Genomic DNA, 21,348 nt, shown 5'->3' on the forward strand with positions numbered 1-21,348 from the left:
TGGGAAGGAAGGGAAACATGTTGTGGTTCAGAAGAGACTACAGAAGTCTCCATCAGGAGCTTCTCTCTTCCACGTGCTTCTATTATTCCATGGTTAGAGGCTTCCTCTGCCAAGGACATTGTGTGAGTTCGATTGCAGCTGCCTTCCCATCTTCTAAAATTTGTGTACTGATTTACTCAGAAGAAAGGGGACACTTTTTGTTATGTACTGAAGTTCTCACCCTGGGCCGGCTGGGGGATACTGTAGATAGTTCAGGTCCACATAGGCAAACAAGGGATCGAAAGTGATGTTCAGTGATTGGATAGTTACAGAAAGTTGTTACAGTTACATTGTACTGGAGCTCTATATAAGCAGGCTGGCTGAACCCTTCAGTTCAGTTCTGTTCTGACCTGTGAATAAACAAGAGCTGTTTGGAGAATCGCTGTGTCGTCTGATATGTTCACCCACAGCTTAACACTTTTAACTGGACATTGGTTAGCTCAAATGAACACGTTCTTTAGAAGTCTGCATCACCACATCTTTCAGAGTGACAGGGGCCACTGTCTTACACAATGAGGTGCTATAACCATGCTCTGGAACCAACCAGTAAAACCTCTCTGCTTGATCAAATAAGTCAAGAGAGATGGGGTTCAAGAGGACATGTGGTTAGGCTGCTCTTATTTCTTCTCTACTCCTCCCCCTTTTAAAACCTTTTTCTTCACAGATTCTCTGCACTTCCCCATTTCAGGGTCTCCTAACAGGGGATTAAGCTCTCGATCGTACAAGATGTAGAGACAATAAATACAACCCAGGTGGTTAAGAAAGCCCAGCGGAGACTCCATCTCCTCAGAGTATTGCGGAAGAACAATGTCAATCAACATTTGATGATCTCCTTCTACTGGTCCACAATAGAAAGTGCCCTTTCATATTGCATCACGGTGTGGTACGCTAGTTTGACATCAACTGATAGGAAGTGCCTACAGAGGGTGGTGAACACAGCACAAGATATTATGGGCTGTCCTGTGAATCCGCTGGATGAAATAGCGGAAGAACATTGCCTCAGGAGAGTGAGGAAAATTCTCAGGGATGATTCACACCTTGGCCGGCACTTTCTTGATCTCCTGCCCTTGGGCAGAAGATATAGAAGCATTATTAGTCACACCAACAGAGTAAAGAACAGCTTCTATCCCTGGGCTGTTAGGCTGCTGAATGAAAAGATAACAACAGGGCAACTGACTTTCGGGTTTGGTGGGTGTGCGTCAGTAAATGAGAAGAAGAAGAAGAAGAAGAAGAAGAAGAGGAGGAGGAGTTTGGATTTGATATCCCGCCTTTCACTCCCTTTAAGGAGTCTCAAAGCGGCTCACAATCTCCTTTCCCTCCCCCCCCCCCACAACAAACACTCTGTGAGGTGAGTGAGGCTGAGAGACTTCAAAGAAGTGTGACTGGCCCAAGGTCACCCAGCAGCTGCATGTGGAGGAGCGGAGACGCGAACCCGGTTCCCCAGATTACATGACTACCGCTCTTAACCACTACACCACACTGGCGAAATAAGGGAAATAAGACTAAGAGAGCTGAGTGGAGGGTGCTCGTGTAATCTCACTGTATACAAATTGCACAAGTGACAATAAAGTATTTCAGTTTCAAACACAGATGCTGACAGCTTTGCATCACCAGGAACACATTGCCCAGTATGATCTAGCATGTCCATTTTCTTCCTAAATTGTAGCATGCTGCCCTAGTGGTTTGACCTTAACAACAACTATGCAGCTTGGGCACTACACAATGTCTTGTCCTCCACCATCTTCTTATGCCACCTTGAAGTTTCTAATAGCCACTTCCGATGGTTCACCTTCAAATATCTTAAGGGCTGTCATATGGAAGATGGAGCAAGCTTGTTTTCTCCTGCTCTGGAGGGTAGGAACCATATCGATGGATTCAAGTTGCAAGAAAGGAGATTTGGACTAAACATTAAAAGCAGGGTGGGAGACTATATTAAAACATTCCATCTACTCATCCCACATGTATGGATGCAGAGGTGGTGAGGAGCAGAATCCTCTGACATAATCTGAAGTTTGATGCTGTACTTGCTGAACAACACATCTGAAAAACAGTTTCAAGAAGAATCAGTTTTCTAATTTAGTTTTTGTGGATAGATATGCCTTTGTATTTAGATCTGGCCTCAATATAATAATGTAGCACTTGGGCATGAAGATGCAGCCCAGGAGTCCAGCACTGGAGGCCAGCATGGAGAAGACTTGCACAGCTACCATATATTTTCCCTTGGTGCTCAGGTAGGTGGGCACAAAGGACACCCAAACACTGCAGAAGACCAGCATGCTGAAGGTGATCAGCTTGGCTTCATTGAAGGCTGCCGGCAGATTCCTTGCTAAGAAAGCCACCGTGAAGCAGATGGCAGCCAGGAAGCCCATGTAGCCAAGGGCACCATAGAACATGGCCACAGACCCTTCATTGCATTGCAGGATGATCTCTTTAACCTGGGAGCTTGTGTCAAAGTCCTCGAATGGAGGAGAGATCCCCAGCCAGATGCTGCAGACGACCACTTGGACAGTGGAACAGAAAATGACAATGGTGTTTGCCAAACTCTTCCCCAGCCATCTCCTCACTGAGTTCCCTGGCTTGGTGGCCAGGAAGGCCAGAACCACAGTGATGGTTTTTGCCAACACAGAAGAAACAGCAACTGAGAAAATGATGCTGAAGGCTGTTTGTCGGAGAAGGCAGGTCACTTTCCTTGGCCTTCCAATGAACAGGAAGGAGGATAAAAAGGAAAGCAGGAGGGAGACAAGGAGGATGCAGGAGAGGTCCCAGTTGTTGGCTTTGACTATGGGAGTGTCTTTATAGTCAACAAAGATTCCCAGCACTAAACCTGTGGTTAAAGTTAAGAAGGCGGCAAAGGAAGCTAGGAGGATTCCCAATTGTTCTTCATAAGCCAAGAAGGTGACAATCTTGGGTACACATTGATCTCGGTCCTGGTTTGGATGATGATCTTCAGCACACCTTGAGCAATGCTCTGCATCTGCAAAGACAATACAAATATGGGTTTTTATTTGCAAAAGATAAACCGAAAGTGGTCTCTACTATTTGTTTTTGTCTTTGTTCGCATCCATCAGGGGTGTGCCATCGGGGGTAAACTTGAACTGCCCTACTTTTTAAAAAATGTATTCCATAAAAATCATTGCACATGACCAAGGAGGTTGGGACTGGAGAACTGCCTTGACCAAAGGCGTCATGGGCTTTGAAGACACTCCAACATGCTAAGAAGAAACATGCTAAGAGGAAGGCACGCTTGGCAAATCCACACCGTGATCAACTCTCACCCGGAAACCAATGTCCCCACTGTGGAAGGACGTGTAGATCCAGAATTGGCCCCCACAGTCACTTACGGACTCAATGTTAAAACAGTGTTCATGGAAGACAATCTTACTCGGCTACGAGTGATCGCCAAATAAGAACACCACAATGAAGAAAGCCTTCCTTCAAGGTAGTAAAAAACTATGTCACATGGTTTGGGGAGAGAAAAATGAACCGGCCAGAGGTCCTCTAGTCATTCCTGTTCCTGGGGTGACAGGTATTCATTTATTTATTGTCCATACAACTTTTTAAACAATATTGAAACCCCTTATCCTGACAACAGTTTTACAGGTGAAACTCGAAAAATTATAATATAGTGGAAAAGTTCATTTATTTCAGTAATTCAACTTAAAAGGTTTGTTATAATTACGATGATTATGGTGTACAGCTAATGAAAACCCCAAATTAACAATCTCAGAAAATTATAATATTGTGAAAAGGTGCAGTAGCTATTCAATCCATAACACCTGCAATCGGTTCCTGAGCCTTTAAATGTCTCTCAGTCTGGTTCAGTAGGAAGCACAATCATGGGGAAGACTGCTGACCTCACAGTTGTGCAGAAAGCCATCATTGAGACCCTCCATAAGGAGGGAAAGCCTCAAAAGGTAATTGCAGAAGAAGTTGGATAGTCCCAAAGTGCTGTATCGAAGCACATTAATGGAAAGTTATGCGGAAGGGGAAAGTGTGGAAGAAAAAGGTGCACAAGCAGCAGGGACGACCATTTAAAGGCTCAGGAACCCATTGCAGGTGTTATGGATTGAATAGCTACTGCACCTTTTCACAATATTCTAATCTTCTGAGATTGTTAATTTGGGGTTTTCATCAGCTGTACGCCATAATCATCACAATTATAACAAATAAAGGCTTGACATATCTCGCTTTGCATGTCATGAGTCTATCTCATATATTAGTTTCACCTTTTAAGTTGAGTTCCTGAAATAAATGAACTTCTCCACGATATTCTAATTTTTTGAGTTTCACCTGTAAATTTGGAACAGTTATGAAATAATGAATCTTAGGGCAGAACTCAGGCATCCTGGGTTGCAGATCACTGCTTTATATCTCACAGACTGGGCTTTTTTCAACCGGAACTCAGTTCCTGCACCTCTCAGGTGGGCACCATTGCTATCCTAAGAGAACGAGGGAGATGTTCGTGGTGAGCTCTGTCACTTCTTTTTCTAGAAAAATAGCACTGCTCACAGACTTCACACCTACTCTCCACAAAATATTCAACCATGTTTCTATTACTAAAGAAATGATTCTACAACATGGAGACCCCTTTCCTGAGAATATTGCTACATGTCGGAGTTCATCCCACCTTCGTGAGTGGAGATGGTCCCCTCCGCACAGGGAAGGCAGTCATAGCAGCAGAGTGGCTTTGCTTCCTGAACCACCTTGGCAGATCCAGGGCTGCAGCTTTCCGTGCACCTGGAAGGAGGCAGGGTCTAAGCATAAAGACAAGGGGGCGCCAAGGAAAATAGGTTAGGCTTATTTTGTCATGGAAATGAGGCCACAGAATAGCAACAACAACAACAACAACAACAACAACAATTTATTTATACCCCGCCCATCTGGCTGGGTTTCCCCAGCCACTCTGGGCGGCTTCCAACAATTAAAATACAGTGGTCTGTTAAACATTAAAAGCTTCCCTAAACAGGGCTGCCTTCTGATGTCTTCTAAACGTCCGGTAGTTGTTGTTCTCTTTGACAGCTGGTGGGAGGGCATTCCACAGGGTGGGTGCCACTACCGAGAAGGCCCTCTGCCTGGTTCCCTGTAGCTTTGCTTCTCGCAATGAGGGAACCGCCAGAAGGCCCTCGGTGCTGAACCTCAGTGTCCGGGCAGAACGATGGGGGTGGAGACGCCCCTTCAGGTATAGGCCTTATTTTGGCATGGAAATGAGGCACAAGGTATTGGCACAAAAATGGAAGCAAGAGGAATTACCGACGAAAAAAGAAGGGCAGATGAAATTGATGGACTATGCAGAATTAGATAAATTAACAGGAAGGATTCGAAACCTGCAGAACCAGAGATTCTTAGAAGACTGGAGCAAATATATGAACTATTTGAAAAGCAATTGTAATCATAGAATCATAGAATCATAGAGTTGGAAGAGACCACAAGGGCCATCGAGTCTAACTCCCTGCCAAGCAGGAAACACCATCGGAGCACTCCTGACATATGGTTGTCAAGCCTTTGCTTAAAGACCTCCAAAGGAGGAGACTCCACCTTCTGTAATGAACAGAATACGCTAGTAGGACTGCAATAAGAGAGTTTGTGTACTGGTCCAGTAAACACTTCCGCTGCGCCACCAGCAACAGCTCTCTTTGCAGAGCATTAATTAAGTCCAGTGCAGAGATTCTTGTTGCAGTACAAGCTTCAGAGTCTCAGCAGCAAAGAAATAACGACACAGGGAAGCCTGTCTTTCCAAAGACAGGTTTATTGCAGAAAGATAACAGAAACACCTCCGGAGCTTTCGGACATTTTTGCTTCACGCCCCACAGGCAGAGAAAACAAACACTCTTTATATACTGAGCAACTTAACAACTTAACGAGCTTGACTACTTAAAGTCACATCACATTGCTAACTTGCCAGCGTCTTAGGTTTCACACCCTAACACCCCCTCTCGCTGGCAATACAAAAAACAAAAATTACTTCAGACCCATTTCTTCACAAAAGTTTTCATGCCGCTGAAACCCAAGCGGTTTTGTAAAACCATCAGCTTGATTTTCATGACTGGGACAGTAATTTAATTTAACAATTCCTGCTTTTACAGTTTGACAAACATTTTGAAAGCGGATATCCAAATGTTTTGTACGACCTTTAAACTGCCCATTTTGTGCTAACTTAAGACACGGTTGATTATCACCCCATACAGTGATTGGAGTGATAGCCTTTTCATACATCTCTTGTGCCAAGCATTTGTAAAATTCTAGATCTCTACATAACTCAGATAAGGCACAGAACTCAGCTTCTGTTGACGACAAAGCAATCAGGTTTTGTTTCTTGGATCTCCACCCAATCAGAGAGTTACCAAATTTTATTACACAGCCAGACACTGATTTTCTATCCTTTAAATTTGCCCAATCACTATCTGCCCAACAAGTAATCTGTGCTTGTCCTTCCGAAGATAATTCAAGGCAAAAATCTTTGGTGTATTGTAAATATCTTAACACTCTTTGAATTCCTTTCCATGCATTTACACTAGGTTTCGAAGCTTCTCTGCTGAGTAAGTTAACAGCATAAGCAATATCAGGTCTACTCCATTGCGAAAGATGAAGTAAGCTTCCCAGTGCTGACTGAAAGATTTCAGCACGCTTGAATTCAGCACTATCCTTGAACTCATTGTCTTTTACAAAACCCATTTCCATTGGTGTTCTAACACCTGCACACTCCGTCATGTTAAACTTTTTCAACATTTGCAATATCTTGCCTTTTTGATTCAGTAGAAAACTGCCATTTTTGGTCCTATCTATCTGAACACCAAGATAGACCTTCACATCACCAAGATTCTTAACTTTGAAGTGTTTGTTTAACTCTTTGGCTAGTTTTTTTACTTGTTCTTGTGTCTTTGAAGTATAAATCAGGTCATCTACATAAACAAGCAAAGATTCTTGAGCATCTCCTGAATTTCTGAAATATAAGCAATTGTCAGCCTTGCTCCTGCTAAAACCAATGCCTACCAAAACGTCATTCAAACACTCATTCCAATTATGAGCAGATTGCTTGAGTCCATAAATAGATTTATGTAGTTTCCATACCTGATTTGATTTACCAACTTTCAATCCTGGCGGTAGCTCCATATAGAGCTCTTCAGCCAAGTCTGAATGAAGATAAGCTGTAGAGACATCAAATTGATTCACTTTGAACCCTTTCTGAGCAGCAACTGCTAATAGTGCCCGTAGAGTTTCACTCCTTGAAGTGGGTGCATAGACTTCGGAATAATGTAACCCCTTTCTTTGCGTAAAACCTCGAGCTACAAGCCTTGCTTTGTACTCTGGTTTCCCCATCGCTGTTGTCTTTATCCTGTACACCCACCTACAACTTACTGCCTTGGTACCTTCTGGCAGTTTGGTGATGGAAAACACACCCAGTTCTTTCATAGAATTCAACTCCTTTTGCATGGCCTCACGCCACCTACTGGCCTCCTCCTGGGGTAATTGCTCAACCTCCTCAAAACTTTCAGGTTCGCAATTTGCCAAACCAGCCCAAACACTAATAGCTTGGTACCTTTCAGGAGGTTTACCTTTGTTGGTACGCTGAGAACGCCTTAACGGTTCCTGCGATGTTCCTTCACTTTCCCCCTCTGACCCAGAATCACTAGTCGTCACCTGTTTGTCACTAGTAGTTGAAGAACTTTCTGATTCTGACTTTACACGTCTCTCTTGCTGTACAGGTGAACTTTTAGAGCTAGAAGATTCTGACTTTACAGACTTGGGTGAACTAGGCGATTTCTCACCCTTGTCCTCAGACTCAAATTCCTCAGTCTGTTCTGGAACTAATACCTGCCCTGGGGCCTGAGTTTCATTGCTACTGTTCACCACATCAAATAGTATGTCAGGATTCCCATGAATCTTATTCCAACCATCCTGTTCACAAAATTCCGCACTTCTGCTGATTGTGACTTTCGTTTGATTGCCTTCTACATTCACAAATCTCCAACCTTTTGTGTTTGCTTGATAACCACAGAAAAACATTTCTTTAGACCTAGGATCGCCTTTCCTACGTTGTGCCCTAGGCACCAGCACATAAGCACGACATCCAAAAACTCTTAGATGATCAATTTTTGGTTTTTTTCCAAACAGCATGAAGTAAGGAGTGTTGCCTACTGTGCTATTGTACACTCTATTAAAAGTATAATTCGCATACAGTGCAGCCTCAGCCCAAAAACGCTGTGGAAGACCAGAATCAAACAGCAAAGCAGCAATGGCTTCCTGTAAAGTTCGAAATTTTCTTTCGGCAACTGCATTCTCCTGTGGTGAATAGGGATTGGTAAGTCTATGAACTATACCTTTCCTTTTTAACCACGTCTCCAGCGTGTGGTTCACATATTCCCCACCACGATCTGATTGTATTTTACGTACCCTGGTGTCAAATTTACATTCAACTTCTTCAATCCAGTCCATCAGGATGGAAGCTGCTTGTGATTTTTCTTTCAGAAAGAAAACCCAACTAGCCCTTGAAAAGTCATCCACCAAAATTTGCATAAATCTCGCACCTCCAAGCGATTTGACTGGCATAGGGCCACACACGTCTGTGTGCACAAGTTCAAAGGGTTTCTTGCTTACTCTATCAGATCTAGGATAGTTACATGTCTTAACCTTAGCATGTTTACAAGCACAACAATCCAGAAAATTTGGACAGGGTTTAATGTTACACTCCTCAGCTAAATCTGGCATCTTGCTTACATACTTAAAGCATATATGAGCTAACCTTCTGTGTAGTAGATGTGCACAACCTGTATGAGGAGCCTTATTTACACACTTAGCTTGCGCTTCACCTGTTGAACATCTACCTGCTGCTAACTGCTCTTCATCCAAAACAAAAAGCCCATCCTCACAGGGAATTTTAACTAGCTCCTTTCCCTGTTTCAAAATGGTGCACACATCATTTTCAAACTCAACCTTAAAACCAATTTTTACCAGGCATGACACACTCAAAAGTCCATTCTTCATTCCTGGAAGAACAAAAACAGGAAGGTTAGTTTGCAAACAGTTAACATAAATTGTGCCTTTAAGGTTCATTTCTCGTTTACTATTGTCTGCTATAGTCACGGTTTTTGCAACTGGCAATGTCTTGCAGTTCATCAAGCGGCCCCTAGATGTCGCTGGAACTAAACTGTGACTTGCTCCACTGTCAATTATCCACTTCAAAGTTTGTTGACTCCTTTTAGGACTCTGTTGTGCTGCCATTGCAGATAGTCCCTTATCAGCACCTGCTCCCCCTCTGGATCGTTGATTCTTGTAGTTCTCATGTCGTCTTCCCCTGTAACTCCGGAAACTGGCCTTGGACTGTTGAAATTCCTGTTGCTTTTCTGGACACTTTGCTATCAAATGAAACCTGCTGCCACATCGAAAACATGACTTGCTGGCCATAGCAGACACTTGTGAGGCTTCCTTACAGCTCTGCCTGCTAGTTTCCCCACGCTGGGAATTATCTGAACATCCAACCCTTGGGGTATTTGAATTATCAATACGTTTTCGATGATGTTGATATTCTTGCTCACACAATCTACCAGTCACATAATTCATGTTCAGCTGGTCCTCTGGCAAAACTTGTAAAGTTAGTACTAAGTTTTCAAACCCTGCATGCAGGCTGCTAAGCAGAGTATAAACTTTAATATTTTCAGGAAAATTCACACCTAAAGATGACAGTTGGTTGAAATACTCAGTCATCTGTGACGTGTGTTCAACCACACTATCCCCTGGCTTCAGTTTCAACTCATACAAAGCACGTATAATGTTCACCTTCTCTCCGGGCGTGGCTCTATGGTGAATTCGCCTAAGAGCTTCCCAAATTTCAAATGCAGACCTTAAATTTTCCACATGAGGTAATTGGGAATCGTCTATCGATACCATCAACATGCATCTAGCTTTAGTGTCCATTTTATCATGTTCCCTGTTCTGAGCATGTGCAGCAGCCTGTTGCTCTGCTGTGGCATCTGCTGCAACAGCCACAAAGGGCTTTCGCCTCTGGACATAGTCAGCCCACACTTCTTTGGCTTCCAACCAGACTTGAGCCCTCTTAGACCACTGCACGTAATTAGCAGAGTTCAACTTTGTAAAGGGAACCTGGAAATTTTCCACTGCCATTCTTGGGGTCTGCTGCTACTCCCTCTGTGTGCCCTTTCTTCTCTTTCCCCTTGGGATTTGTCTTACTCACTTTTCAGACGCCTCCAGCCTCCTCTGAAGCCTTTTAAGAGCTGGATTTACGACCAAGCCGGTCTTCTCTCATCCGAAAGCTGCTTTCACTTTCTCTGCACACAATACAGCCGTAGAAACGTAGAAGGATCCATCCATAACCTAAGAGAGTTTGTGTACTGGTCCAGTAAACACTTCCGCTGCGCCACCAGCAACAGCTCTCTTTGCAGAGCATTAATTAAGTCCAGTGCAGAGATTCTTGTTGCAGTACAAGCTTCAGAGTCTCAGCAGCAAAGAAATAACGACACAGGGAAGCCTGTCTTTCCAAAGACAGGTTTATTGCAGAAAGATAACAGAAACACCTCCGGAGCTTTCGGACATTTTTGCTTCACGCCCCACAGGCAGAGAAAACAAACACTCTTTATATACTGAGCAACTTAACAACTTAACGAGCTTGACTACTTAAAGTCACATCACATTGCTAACTTGCCAGCGTCTTAGGTTTCACACCCTAACATGCAAGAAGTTTTGTAAGGAGGACTATTTGAAATATTGCAAGAAAGAGTAATAGAGAAATTAAGAAATTAAGTGATAAAGAATGAAAAATCATCAGAGGTGTTGACAGAAGTCTAAAACATTGTATAAGATAAGAAGTTATGTTATATGTTTGTTGGAAATATGTTTTTAAAAACCAATAAAAATGTGTGTGTGTGTGTATGGCAATGAGGTACAAGGTTGGGGAGGGCCACAATATTAATCAATTCTTCTAGCTATTCTAGCCTTATGTTTAGTTAAAAGCATCAATTAAAGTTGTGGCGCTCCGCAACACATAGCTGCTAGCGGTCCAAGTGAATTCAGTGACGTTCAGTGGCTATTTCCAGCTCCTGCAGGTCCACTAGCTGTGATAGTTCCTAAGACAGGGTTAGTCTGGACGCAGTTTTCTATGCTCTGATAACCTCCTGGCTGTACTCTTGTTGAGCTTGTTGGGAATCAAGCCTTTATCAGGAGAAACTAGCCACTCTCTCCAGGCACCCGGCTTGATCTCCGGTTGACCTCCCTGTCTGCATTCCCCGGCAGGATAAAGGCTAGGTCGCGATAGGCGATCCTTCTCAGCGTGAGAAGAACACACCCCCTCTTTCCTGCCCCCCCGGGCAGGGGAAAGAGATAAACAGAAACGTATTTACATGCCTTTATTTCTTTCTTTGCAGCGTTACAAAAACCATGTCTGCTCTCTTCAAACTCCAACAGCCGAGACACTAACTCCTCCTGTACTTCCTGTACAGCTCATATTACACTCTGAGCTAATTCCGGTGCTTCGCACTGTGAATAGACTGTCCCTCTGTTTCCCATGGAACAGTCCCAACATTCCCATTATGTTTTGCTTTCAAGCTACCAGCTCGCGGCCGCATTGCTTCTATATCGTAACAGAGCTACCCTTCAAAACCATCCAGAGGCTGCAGCAGGTGGAAACTGTAGCTACCAGGTTGTTCATTGTGGGGAAAGCCAAATGGAACGACATTTCACCAGTTCTCTGAGAATTTTTGGTATTGGAAAAAAAGAGTGAGTGTTAAAAGAAATTTGTACTAAACTGGCAATCAGGACATTAATTTTTTTTAATGTCAGTCTGATGCAGAATTGTGGGGAGCTGAACTCAAGACTGGAATAATGAAAATCTGAAATATATGAAAATTGAGAGTGTCACTGAAATTTGCATAGTACCAAACCTCCAGTAACTACACAGGCTCCATGTTTGCTACTGAAGACAAATTATCAAATGGGAACATATGATAACTGGATCAGAACCAAAGTTCTCAGAAGACTTCAAGGTAAACACTGAGAGCCATAGGATATGATCCAATTACAGACTCATTGATTAGTGTAGAATATTTCCCAGCAATGTGAAACAGAGCCTTCACTGTTGCAGCACTGTAGATAAGGGAATTCATATGCCTATTTTCTCTGTACTCTGCCCTGGGCATTTAATGAATGAAGGGAATAATAATGGCATAATAAATTATTAATAATAAATTATTATTAATAAGCGTTTCCAGTTTAATTAGGGCAGGGGTTGGAGGAAATGTGGGCCACTTCATCTGGTTACTAAAAAAGCAACCTCCTTACACCACAAACATCTGAATGCTACATGTACAATTTAATAGGGACCTACTACTAAATGGGGACGTGGGTGGCGCTGTGGGTTAAACCACAGAGCCTAGGACCTGCCAATCAGAAGGTCGGCGGTTTGAATCCCTGCGACGGGGTGAGCTCCCGTTGCTCGGTCCCTGCTCCTGCCAACCTAGCAGTTTGAAAGCAAGTCAAAGTGCAAGTAGATAAAGAGGTACCGCTCCGGCGCGAAGGCAAACGGCGTTTCCGTGCGCTGCTCTGGTTCGCCAGAAGTGGCTTAGTCATGCTGGCCACACGACCCGGAAGCTGTACGCCGGCTCTCTCGGCCAATAAAGTGAGATGAGCGCCGCAACCCCAGAGTCAGTCACAACTGGACCTAATTGTCGGGGGTCCCTTTACCTTTACCTTTACTACTAAATGAAAAGAAATCCTGGATGCTGATGTTGAAAATATGAATCCTTATGACTCACATGTGTGGAGTAAATAACATGTGTGTGGGGGGGGGATAAACTCACTCTCTAGTAGCCCCCAGTTGCAGAGTTTAAACCCACAATGTGAAACAGCATAGTGAAGTGTTAGGAATGTAGGCTGCTAATACTGTTAAGTAAGTTTAAAAAGCTTTACTTACGAAACATTCCAAAGTTCAGATTCATGCATTTATCCAAGCAGCAGCAAGGAGAACAAAGGCAAAATACCGTATTTTTCGCTCTATAAGACGCACCAGACCACAAGACGCACCTAGTTTTTGGAGAAGGAAAACAAGAAAAAAAGTATTCTGAATCTCAGAAGCCAGAACAGCAAGAGGGATCGCTGCACAGTGAAAGCAGCGATCCCTCTTGCTGTTCTGACTTCTGTGATAGCTGCGCAGCCTGCATTCGCTCCATAAGACGCACACACATTTCCCCTTACTTTTTAGGAGGGAAAAAGTGAGTCTTATAGAGCAAAAAATACGGTACTCAAGTAGAAAATACAGTATATCATTCCAAACTTGTATGCTAAGCTTGGAGCTTGCTTAGGCACATCCTCCTTGGTCATTTACATGACATGTAGAGAGCAACATGGCAAGAAGAGAAGGCTTCACTTCCTCTTTCATTGGAAAAGAGGGGGCTCGAGTTAGCTATGCTCTGGTTGTAGTATTGTTGAGCTATCCTTCAATACAATACAGAACAGGGGTTGTCTTCATGCACAAATTAGCACTCAATCATAGTTATGTTTGACTGCAATCTCCCACAGATGTTGACAGGCATGTGGAGGTAGACCATAATTAGAGCTGTTGAGGTGGGAAATACCATAGAAAAATAGATGAATTCTCTCACCTGTTTGAGCCCTTTGGGCCATGCACCGGCATCCTGGTCAGTGGAGAACTGTAGATCTTGGGATCCCTGTCTGTTGATACTCCCCAACTTCAATCTAAGGATGGACTTGTTGGGAAACTTCACCCAATTCACAATGTCCAAGTCAGCTGCCAGTTCCCCATTCTCATCCAAATATACTCCATCCATGGAAGAATTGTAAAACTGGGAGTTTCCCAAGAAAGGGTGGAGCTAGAATGGCAGAGAAAAGAGTATCATCTGGAATAAGGGGAAATTATACTGGCTATCCAATTCTGCTGAGAAGAGAAGACTCCCTGGAAAAGACCCTGATGTTGGGAAAGATGGAGGGCGCAAGGAGAAGGGGACGACAGAGGACAAGATGGTTGGACAGTGTTATCGAAGCTACCAGCATGAGCTTGACCAAACTGCGGGAGGCAGTGGAAGACAGGAGTGCCTGGCGTGCTCTGGTCCATGGGGTCACGAAGAATCGGACATGACTAAGCAACTAAACAACAACAACAATCCAATTCTGCCCATTTCATGCTTAGATCTCCTTTGACCTGGGGCTGGGTGCAGACTCAAGTAGCTGTGTCTTTAAGCTTCTGCTTGGGAAAGTGATATTTTGTAGACCCATTTCTGAAGTGACCTGAATTGGTCCCTAAAATTTTTACCTCCCCACACTACACATGTTCTCAGACAAATCCAAGGAAATGGTTCTGGAATGGTATAACTGATTCTCACGAATGAAATACCTGCCATGCCTGTAGCCTTTGAACTTCCAGTTTGTACTTTGCCCTCTGCTTAGATCTGGATGAATATGCAGCATTTAAGGCACGAGCCACGGCTTGCAGAGTGTTGTAGATCCTGTAGCTGTCTAGAGAGAGGATCCTTTCCAGATCGTCTTGGGGAAGCATCTCCAGTTTCTCCCTCTCTCTGCATCTTCTCCAGCCTTTCACTGAGAATGCATGCTTTGAATAGGAGCAATTAAAAGCTCCCTCCCAAAACTTTTTAATACCAGCGAGGAAGGGTAGAAAACCACCGTATTTTGCCCGTTTATTTGTCTCCAAAAAGAAAGAAAGAATGCCGTGGATGTGTTGGAAAGATAAGCCACTGTAATTTAACTCCAAGGAGATGTCCCACATAGCCGTGGTGATCAAGACTTTCCCTGTCTTGGGTTTTAAGAGGTTGAATGTTTTTTCTATAATTATGATTCCCAGGGATAAATAATTAGTTTCTACATAGTAAAGAAATACATTGACTTGTCTCCACCTTTGGAATGGTAGGAAACTGATATTCACAGGTTGATTGTCAACTAGGGGGATGCTCTGTGAGATGGGAACACAAATGTCATTCTCAGTGAGTAGAGGCAGCAACATCTTTAAGAATCTCTCTCCGTTGTCGGTGTCTGGAGCAAAGAGACCAACGAACGTCCATCTGAAGTGTTGGAGCAGCTTGACAATCCCTGAATATTGGGCTTCTTCTTTGGGGACCATTCGATAGAAAAAAGGGAACTGTCTCTTATCACTGAGAACTTGGGAGACAAATGCATAACTGACCTAGCAAGAGAAGTTAGATGGTTGACTTGTTTCGGATCAAAGCCTTTTATTATTATTACTCCAAATAAAAACTATTTACCTTGTAAATGCAAATCTTTGTGCTGAGGCAATGACTTGACACGTAAGATCAGATGGGATTTTAATCTCTAGGAATTCCCTGGGTCCCTGTTTTTATTTGTTCTTAATAGGCTTTAATACTACGATTTTACTACTCTTTGTTACTTTATTTGCATATATAGTTTATTAATTTCATAAAATGCATGCACTGCTTGAAACAACAGCTCTCAAAGCAGTTTATGAAAAGTAAAAAAATCAAGAAAAATTATAGCAATACTTTAAAATATATGAAGGTTAAAATAGTAAAACAGGTTAAAATTACCTCAAACTTTAAAGCATCTGAGTAGGCTTCTTGTTGTCGTATGCCACTTAGACACTTTCAAAATGTTATGCTATCTATATCTATATCTATCTATCTATCTATCTATCTATCTATCTATCTATCTATCTATCTATCTATCTCTATCATCTATCTCTATCATGTTTAATGTGATTTGAGAGCCAGTGTGGTGTAGTGGTTAAGAGTGGTAGACTCGTAATCTGGTGAACCGGGTTTGCGTCTCCGCTCCTCCACATGCAGCTGCTGGGTGACCTTGGGCCAGTCACACTTCTTTGAAGTCTCTCAGCCCCACTCACCTCACAGAGTGTTTGTTGTGGGGGAGGAAGGGAAAGGAGAATGTTAGCCGCTTTGAGACTCCTTTGGGTAGTGATAAAGCGGGATATCAAATCCAAACTCTTCTTCTTCTTCGTCTTCTTCTTCTTCTTCTTCTTCAAAACATATCTACTTTCCCAAATATTTAGTGGCATGTCCACCTATACTAGAGACCTCGTTTATTCCCCTTTATTCCCCATATAGAGAGCGCTGAGAACCACCATTTGACATGAAGATGACTTCAAAGAGTGAAGCTTCCCAGCTGAACATTCCCACTCTTCCGCTGTTTTTGCCTAAAACGACAGCCCATCTGTTTACTGGCATTCATTCCCCCATCTTTTCCTCTTACAATTAATTAAATAGAAAAAAGAAAGAAGCTTAAGCCTGCGATCCAAAACACACTGTCCGCTATCATCCTAAATCTTCTTTCCCTGTCAGTGGCTATTGGTTTTGTCCCCATATGTGTTTATGTGGTCTGAACCAGCATTGATCAGGAGCAAGACTCTGGAGTAGGAGTGGATTGCTCATGTCGACCTGGGATGCTACAGTAGTGAAATAGGTTAATCCAATACTTGGGACATTAGAAAAATTCCAATATTTGTCACTGAGGGTCCCCCCCCCATTTAATGTATTCATCATAGTCAGTTCATCAGTATCATTTAATTCCAATAACCCCCCCCCCCCGAAAAAACCCACAATTGTTTGTGACAGCTTTTAAAAATAAAAACCCTAACATCCCAGGTCTTCCTCATTCTGAAGAGGAAGATATTATGTTAACACTATGCAAATTATACATAGCTTTTGTGTTCTCTAGAATTAGACTCAGACAGAAAATGCCACACCTCTCTCCATTCCTACCTGTGGGATGTTATAGATACTCAGAATCCTGGAAATCTGGATGGAGTTGTGAGACTCAGCTCCTTCAAGAACAGCAACCAAGTTATTCTGTCCTCCGCAGTTGTAGTTTGGAACGTTCACCTGCCCAGAAGAGAGCTGGTCTACCAAGGCTTCGTACGTCACCCTTCCATGAAAAAAGTTATCATGGATATTATAGCCCAGAGTGGTGTTGGCTAAGAGCCTGGAGTTCTGATTGATCTCCTCAATGGCAAACAAGAGAGACAGAAGTTTCCAGTACTTTGTGGCTGCTTTACTGCCAAAATAAAATGATCAAAAATAGTTGCAATAATTGTAGGCCAGAGACAATAAACACACTTCCAAGAAGAATAAAGTGTGATAGAAAAGTGCATTTAGGCATTGTCATAGTACACAGATCAAACCTATCCATTCTTGAGGAAATCAGCCCTGAGTGCTCACTGGAAGGACAGATCATGAAGCTGAGGCTCCAATACTATGGCCACCTCATGAGAAGAGAAGACTCCCTGGAAAAGACCCTGATGCTAGGAAAGATGGAGGGCACAAGGAGAAGGGGATGACAGAGGACAAAATGGTTGGATACTGTTCTCAAAGCTACCAGCATGAGTTTGACCAAACTGCGGGAGGCAGTGGAAGACAGGAGGGCCTGGCGTGCTCTGGTCTAGGGGGTCATGAAGAGGCGGACACGACTAAATGACTAAACAACAACAACATAGTACACAACCCAATCAGTATGAATGCTCATGAAATAGCAAGTGTCATATACTTCCCCACTAAACATTGTGGAAACAGATCAGAATGAATACTCAGTCAAGAGGTAATCTGGAAGTGACTCTCCAGTGTTCCCCTAGCTGAAAACTTATGGACAGCTGATATGTTGCTAAAAGGTCATAGTGCATTTGGTCCTACGTTCCAACAGAAAACATGGCATTGGGCAACATTTGCTTATTTAATAAGCAGCTATCGGGATCACCCGGAAAGAGTGCCCTGCCCTTTTCCACTTTCAAAACCAAGAAAGAACTGCTTTGTCGCACATTTCTATACTTTACCGTTGGAAGGGGACCTTGCTAATGACAACATCTGAAAAGACAAGCCATGCAGTCAATGGTGCCTCAGCGCTGATGCATTGCTGAATCTCTCCCCAAAGACAAAACAGGACAAGGATTAACAGGAGCACAAAAGAGCCCCGTCATTGGGAATATTTGGGGTTCATTCAACTGTCAGCTTGTGGAGCAGCAGTAACCAGGTTGACTTACAGTCTGAAGCTGGTAGAGGGAGACTTATTGAAGATGTATGAATGAAATAAAGCTCTTGTCGCAGAAATGACCGCACTGATGAGGTGATCTCCTGGCTTGTAATAATTGAATGGGTCAATCCATTCTCTCTCTAAAGTCAGGGGGCATTTCACTTCCACCATGCCAAAATCTGCGTAGGGCTGAAGGAGCAAAAGGAGCAAAAATGGTATCATTTCTTGTCTGCATTGAACATTCCTCTCCCATGGAACTGCTCCTCTCAGTTGGAAGATTGTAGATGAAGCCAAACTAGACGATTTAGCTGAGATTCCTGCACTGCAGTGGGTTGGGCTCGATGACCCGTGGGTCCTTTTCAACCTTACTATTCTATGATTCTTTAAGCAAAGTTCAGTGGCTTTCCTAACATTGATGGAGCCCAACCAAGACTTACAATATGAAGGGGATGGAAGTCAACCTCACACCTGTGTAGTCTGTACAAAACTCTCACCCAAGCTCTCAATAGTAAGGGAGATACTTATGCACTAGCCCTTTGCAGCTCAGATACAAGATATTACATCATGGGGCTCTTGAATCAGATGTTTACTTCAATGGGCTCCAAGGCAATATTTTGACAAATCCCTGGAGCTTTGTTGAGAAGATTAAAAAAAAAACTGCTATGATTTTGATAATTATAAGGGAAAGAAAAACTGACTCCGCAACCTCCTGATTTTTCAATGTGGCTCCATATTTTTCAGGGGGAAAACAATGCTCTCCAGGGTTGTAAAGACTATTGAGAGAATATCTGGGTGCACTCTTCCCACTTTGGATCAAATCTATGCTTCCAGGTGCCATAAGAAAGCTGCAGAGATAGTGCAGGATAGTGCACACCCCAGAAATGATCTCTTTCAGCTGCCGCCTTCTGGAAGAAGGTACAGGGTTATAAAGACTAGGACTAGCTGCCTGAGAAACAGTTTTTATCCAAATGCGATTTTGGTTTTAAATGCAGTGTAAGGTAGTCTCTGTGAGAGTATATTGTATTTAATTATGGGGTATCAGAGTTTTTAGGGGGTTAACCAGGCTGGGATAGCTGGGATAGCAGGCTTCTTGGTTTTTGAATGTCTGGTGTAGATTTTTTCAATTTCGTTGTTCTGTATGGGACAATGACAATAAAGAGTATAATAATAATAATAATAATAATAATAATAATAATAATAATAATAATAATATATTATTTATACCCCGCCCATCTGGCTGGGTTTCCCCAGCCACTCTGGGCGGCTTCCAAAAGAATATTAAAATACTATGATACATCAAACATTAAAAGCTTCCCTAAAGAGGGCTGCCTTCAGATGTCTTCTAAAAGTCTGGTAGTTGTTGTTCTCTTTGACATCTGGTGGGAGGGTGTTCCACAGGGAGGGCGCCACTACCGAGAAGGCCCTCTGCCTGGTTCCCTGTAACTTGGCTTCTCGCAGTGAGGGAACCGCCAGAAGGCCCTCGGTGCTGGACCTCAGTGTCCGGGTAGAACGATGGGGGTGGAGACGCTCCTTCAGGTATACTGGACCGAGGCCGTTTAGGGCTTTAAAGGTCAGCACCAACACTTTGAATTGTGCTCGGAAACGTACTGGGAGCCAATGTAGGTCTTTCAAGACTGGTGTTATATGGTCTCGGCGGCCGTTCCCAGTCACCAGTCTGGCTGCTGCATTCTGGATTAGTTGTAGTTTCCGGGTCACCTTCAAAGGTAGCCCCACGTAGAGCGCATTGCAGTAGTCCAAGTGGGAGATAACCAGAGCATGCACCACTCTGGCGAGGCAGTCTGCAGGCAGATAGGGTCTCAACCTACGTACCAGATGGAGCTGGTACATATCGTATATCATATGCAGTTGCAGGGCTACTGTAAAACATGTTGCAGAAACCACCAGATGTAGCGCCAGACTCTGAGGATATCAGAGAGGTCAGCTGAGCAGGTCAAACCTTGGGGAAAAACACATTCACAAGAGTCCAGATCAAGGGTTCCTTCTAGGACAGAGGTGGGAACATCTGGTTCATGGGCCAGTTTACACCTGCCAGGTCCTCCCCACTTGGCCTGCCAGACTGTTTTGGTCAAGCCATGCCCACCTGCTTTAAATGAGCCTTTTACAAGGAAAGGAAGTTTGGAATTAACTTTCAGAGCAATCCAAGGAAACTGCCAATGGTTTGCCAAAGTTTGCCTCTATACCGCAACATCTAGAGACAGTGGCGTAGCGTGTGGGGTGCCAGGGGTGCCGGCCGCACTGGGCGCAACATTGGGGGGGGGGGTCCATAGGGAAATCTCCGGGACAGCGGGGAAGCGCAGCGCGTCTTCCCCACTGTCCTCGGACCTCCTCCGAAGCCTGGCGGTGGGGCAGAGAGACCTCCTCCTGCCGCCAGGCTTCGGAAGGCTGCTCCGAAGCCTGGCGGCGGGAGGAGGGCTCTCCGCCCCACCGCCAGCCTTCGGAAGGCTGCTCCGAAGCCTGGCGGCGGGAGGAGGGCTCTCCGCCCCACCGCCAGCCTTCGGAAGGCTGCTCCGAAGCCTGGCGGCGGGAGGAGGGCTCTCCGCCCCACCGCCAGCCTTCGGAAGGCTGCTCCGAAGCCTGGCGGCGGGAGGAGGGCTCTCCGCCCCACCGCCAGCCTTCGGAAGGCTGCTCCGAAGCCTGGCGGTGGGGCGGAGAGACCTTCTCCCCGCGCCAGCCTTCGGATGGCTGTCCTGAAGACTTGTGGTGGGAGCAGTGGCGTAGCGTGGGGGGTGCAGGGGGGGCCTGCCGCACCTGGCGCAACATCTGGGGGGGGCGCGGTGCTAAAATCCACGGGTTAGGGGGCGCAAATTACTTGCCTTGCCCCGGGTGCTGAGAACCCACTCTACGCCACTGTCTAGAGAGGCTCCAAAGCACACTTCCATAAGAACACATAAAAATTTTTGCAGGGCATTGCCATTCAAATGGTATGTCCCACATCATGTGACCAATTATGTGGGCTGGGGCTTACCTGGAACCAATATTTTATTCAAGTCGGCACCCCTGTGTCCTGAGAATAGTGAGTTACTATGGCTTTATTAAATTGTATCAGGTGTTTTGATACATTTGTTCCCATTGTTTGCTTCATTTATATGCCATTGCGTTTCATATTATAGTGATTGCAATGGGTTTTTTTAATACTATTGTGATCATCCTGAGTGCTATGATTTTTGTAAACCCATAATTAAAACTCAAACCTTGAAATGCTTGTGTGAACTAAACCTTTCTTCATAATAAGAAGTATGAAAATTTTAAAACATTACTGGTGAAATAGAAAATTTAAGGATATATATATATATATATATA

At 44.0% G+C, this 21,348-nt stretch overlaps 1 protein-coding gene across 1 annotated transcript; it reads right to left on the minus strand.

The window, feature by feature from the left end:
- Positions 1–1,948: 1,948 nt before the first annotated feature.
- LOC310699300 (vomeronasal type-2 receptor 26-like) lies at positions 1,949–19,875 on the minus strand (the record flags this gene model as incomplete). The annotated part of the gene is made up of 6 exons (XM_083486947.1): positions 1,949–3,013; positions 4,667–4,793; positions 13,647–13,874; positions 16,767–16,929; positions 18,038–18,216; positions 19,858–19,875. The coding sequence occupies 6 exons, from the start codon at positions 19,873–19,875 to the stop codon at positions 2,103–2,105; spliced, it is 1,626 nt and encodes a 541-aa protein (XP_083343073.1). The 3' UTR covers positions 1,949–2,102.
- Between the last annotated feature and the right edge of the window lie 1,473 nt (positions 19,876–21,348).

The sequence above is a fragment of the Podarcis liolepis genome (assembly GCF_965112155.1).
Source record: "Podarcis liolepis genome assembly, chromosome: 2".
Classification (NCBI taxonomy): Eukaryota; Metazoa; Chordata; class Lepidosauria; order Squamata; family Lacertidae; genus Podarcis; species Podarcis liolepis.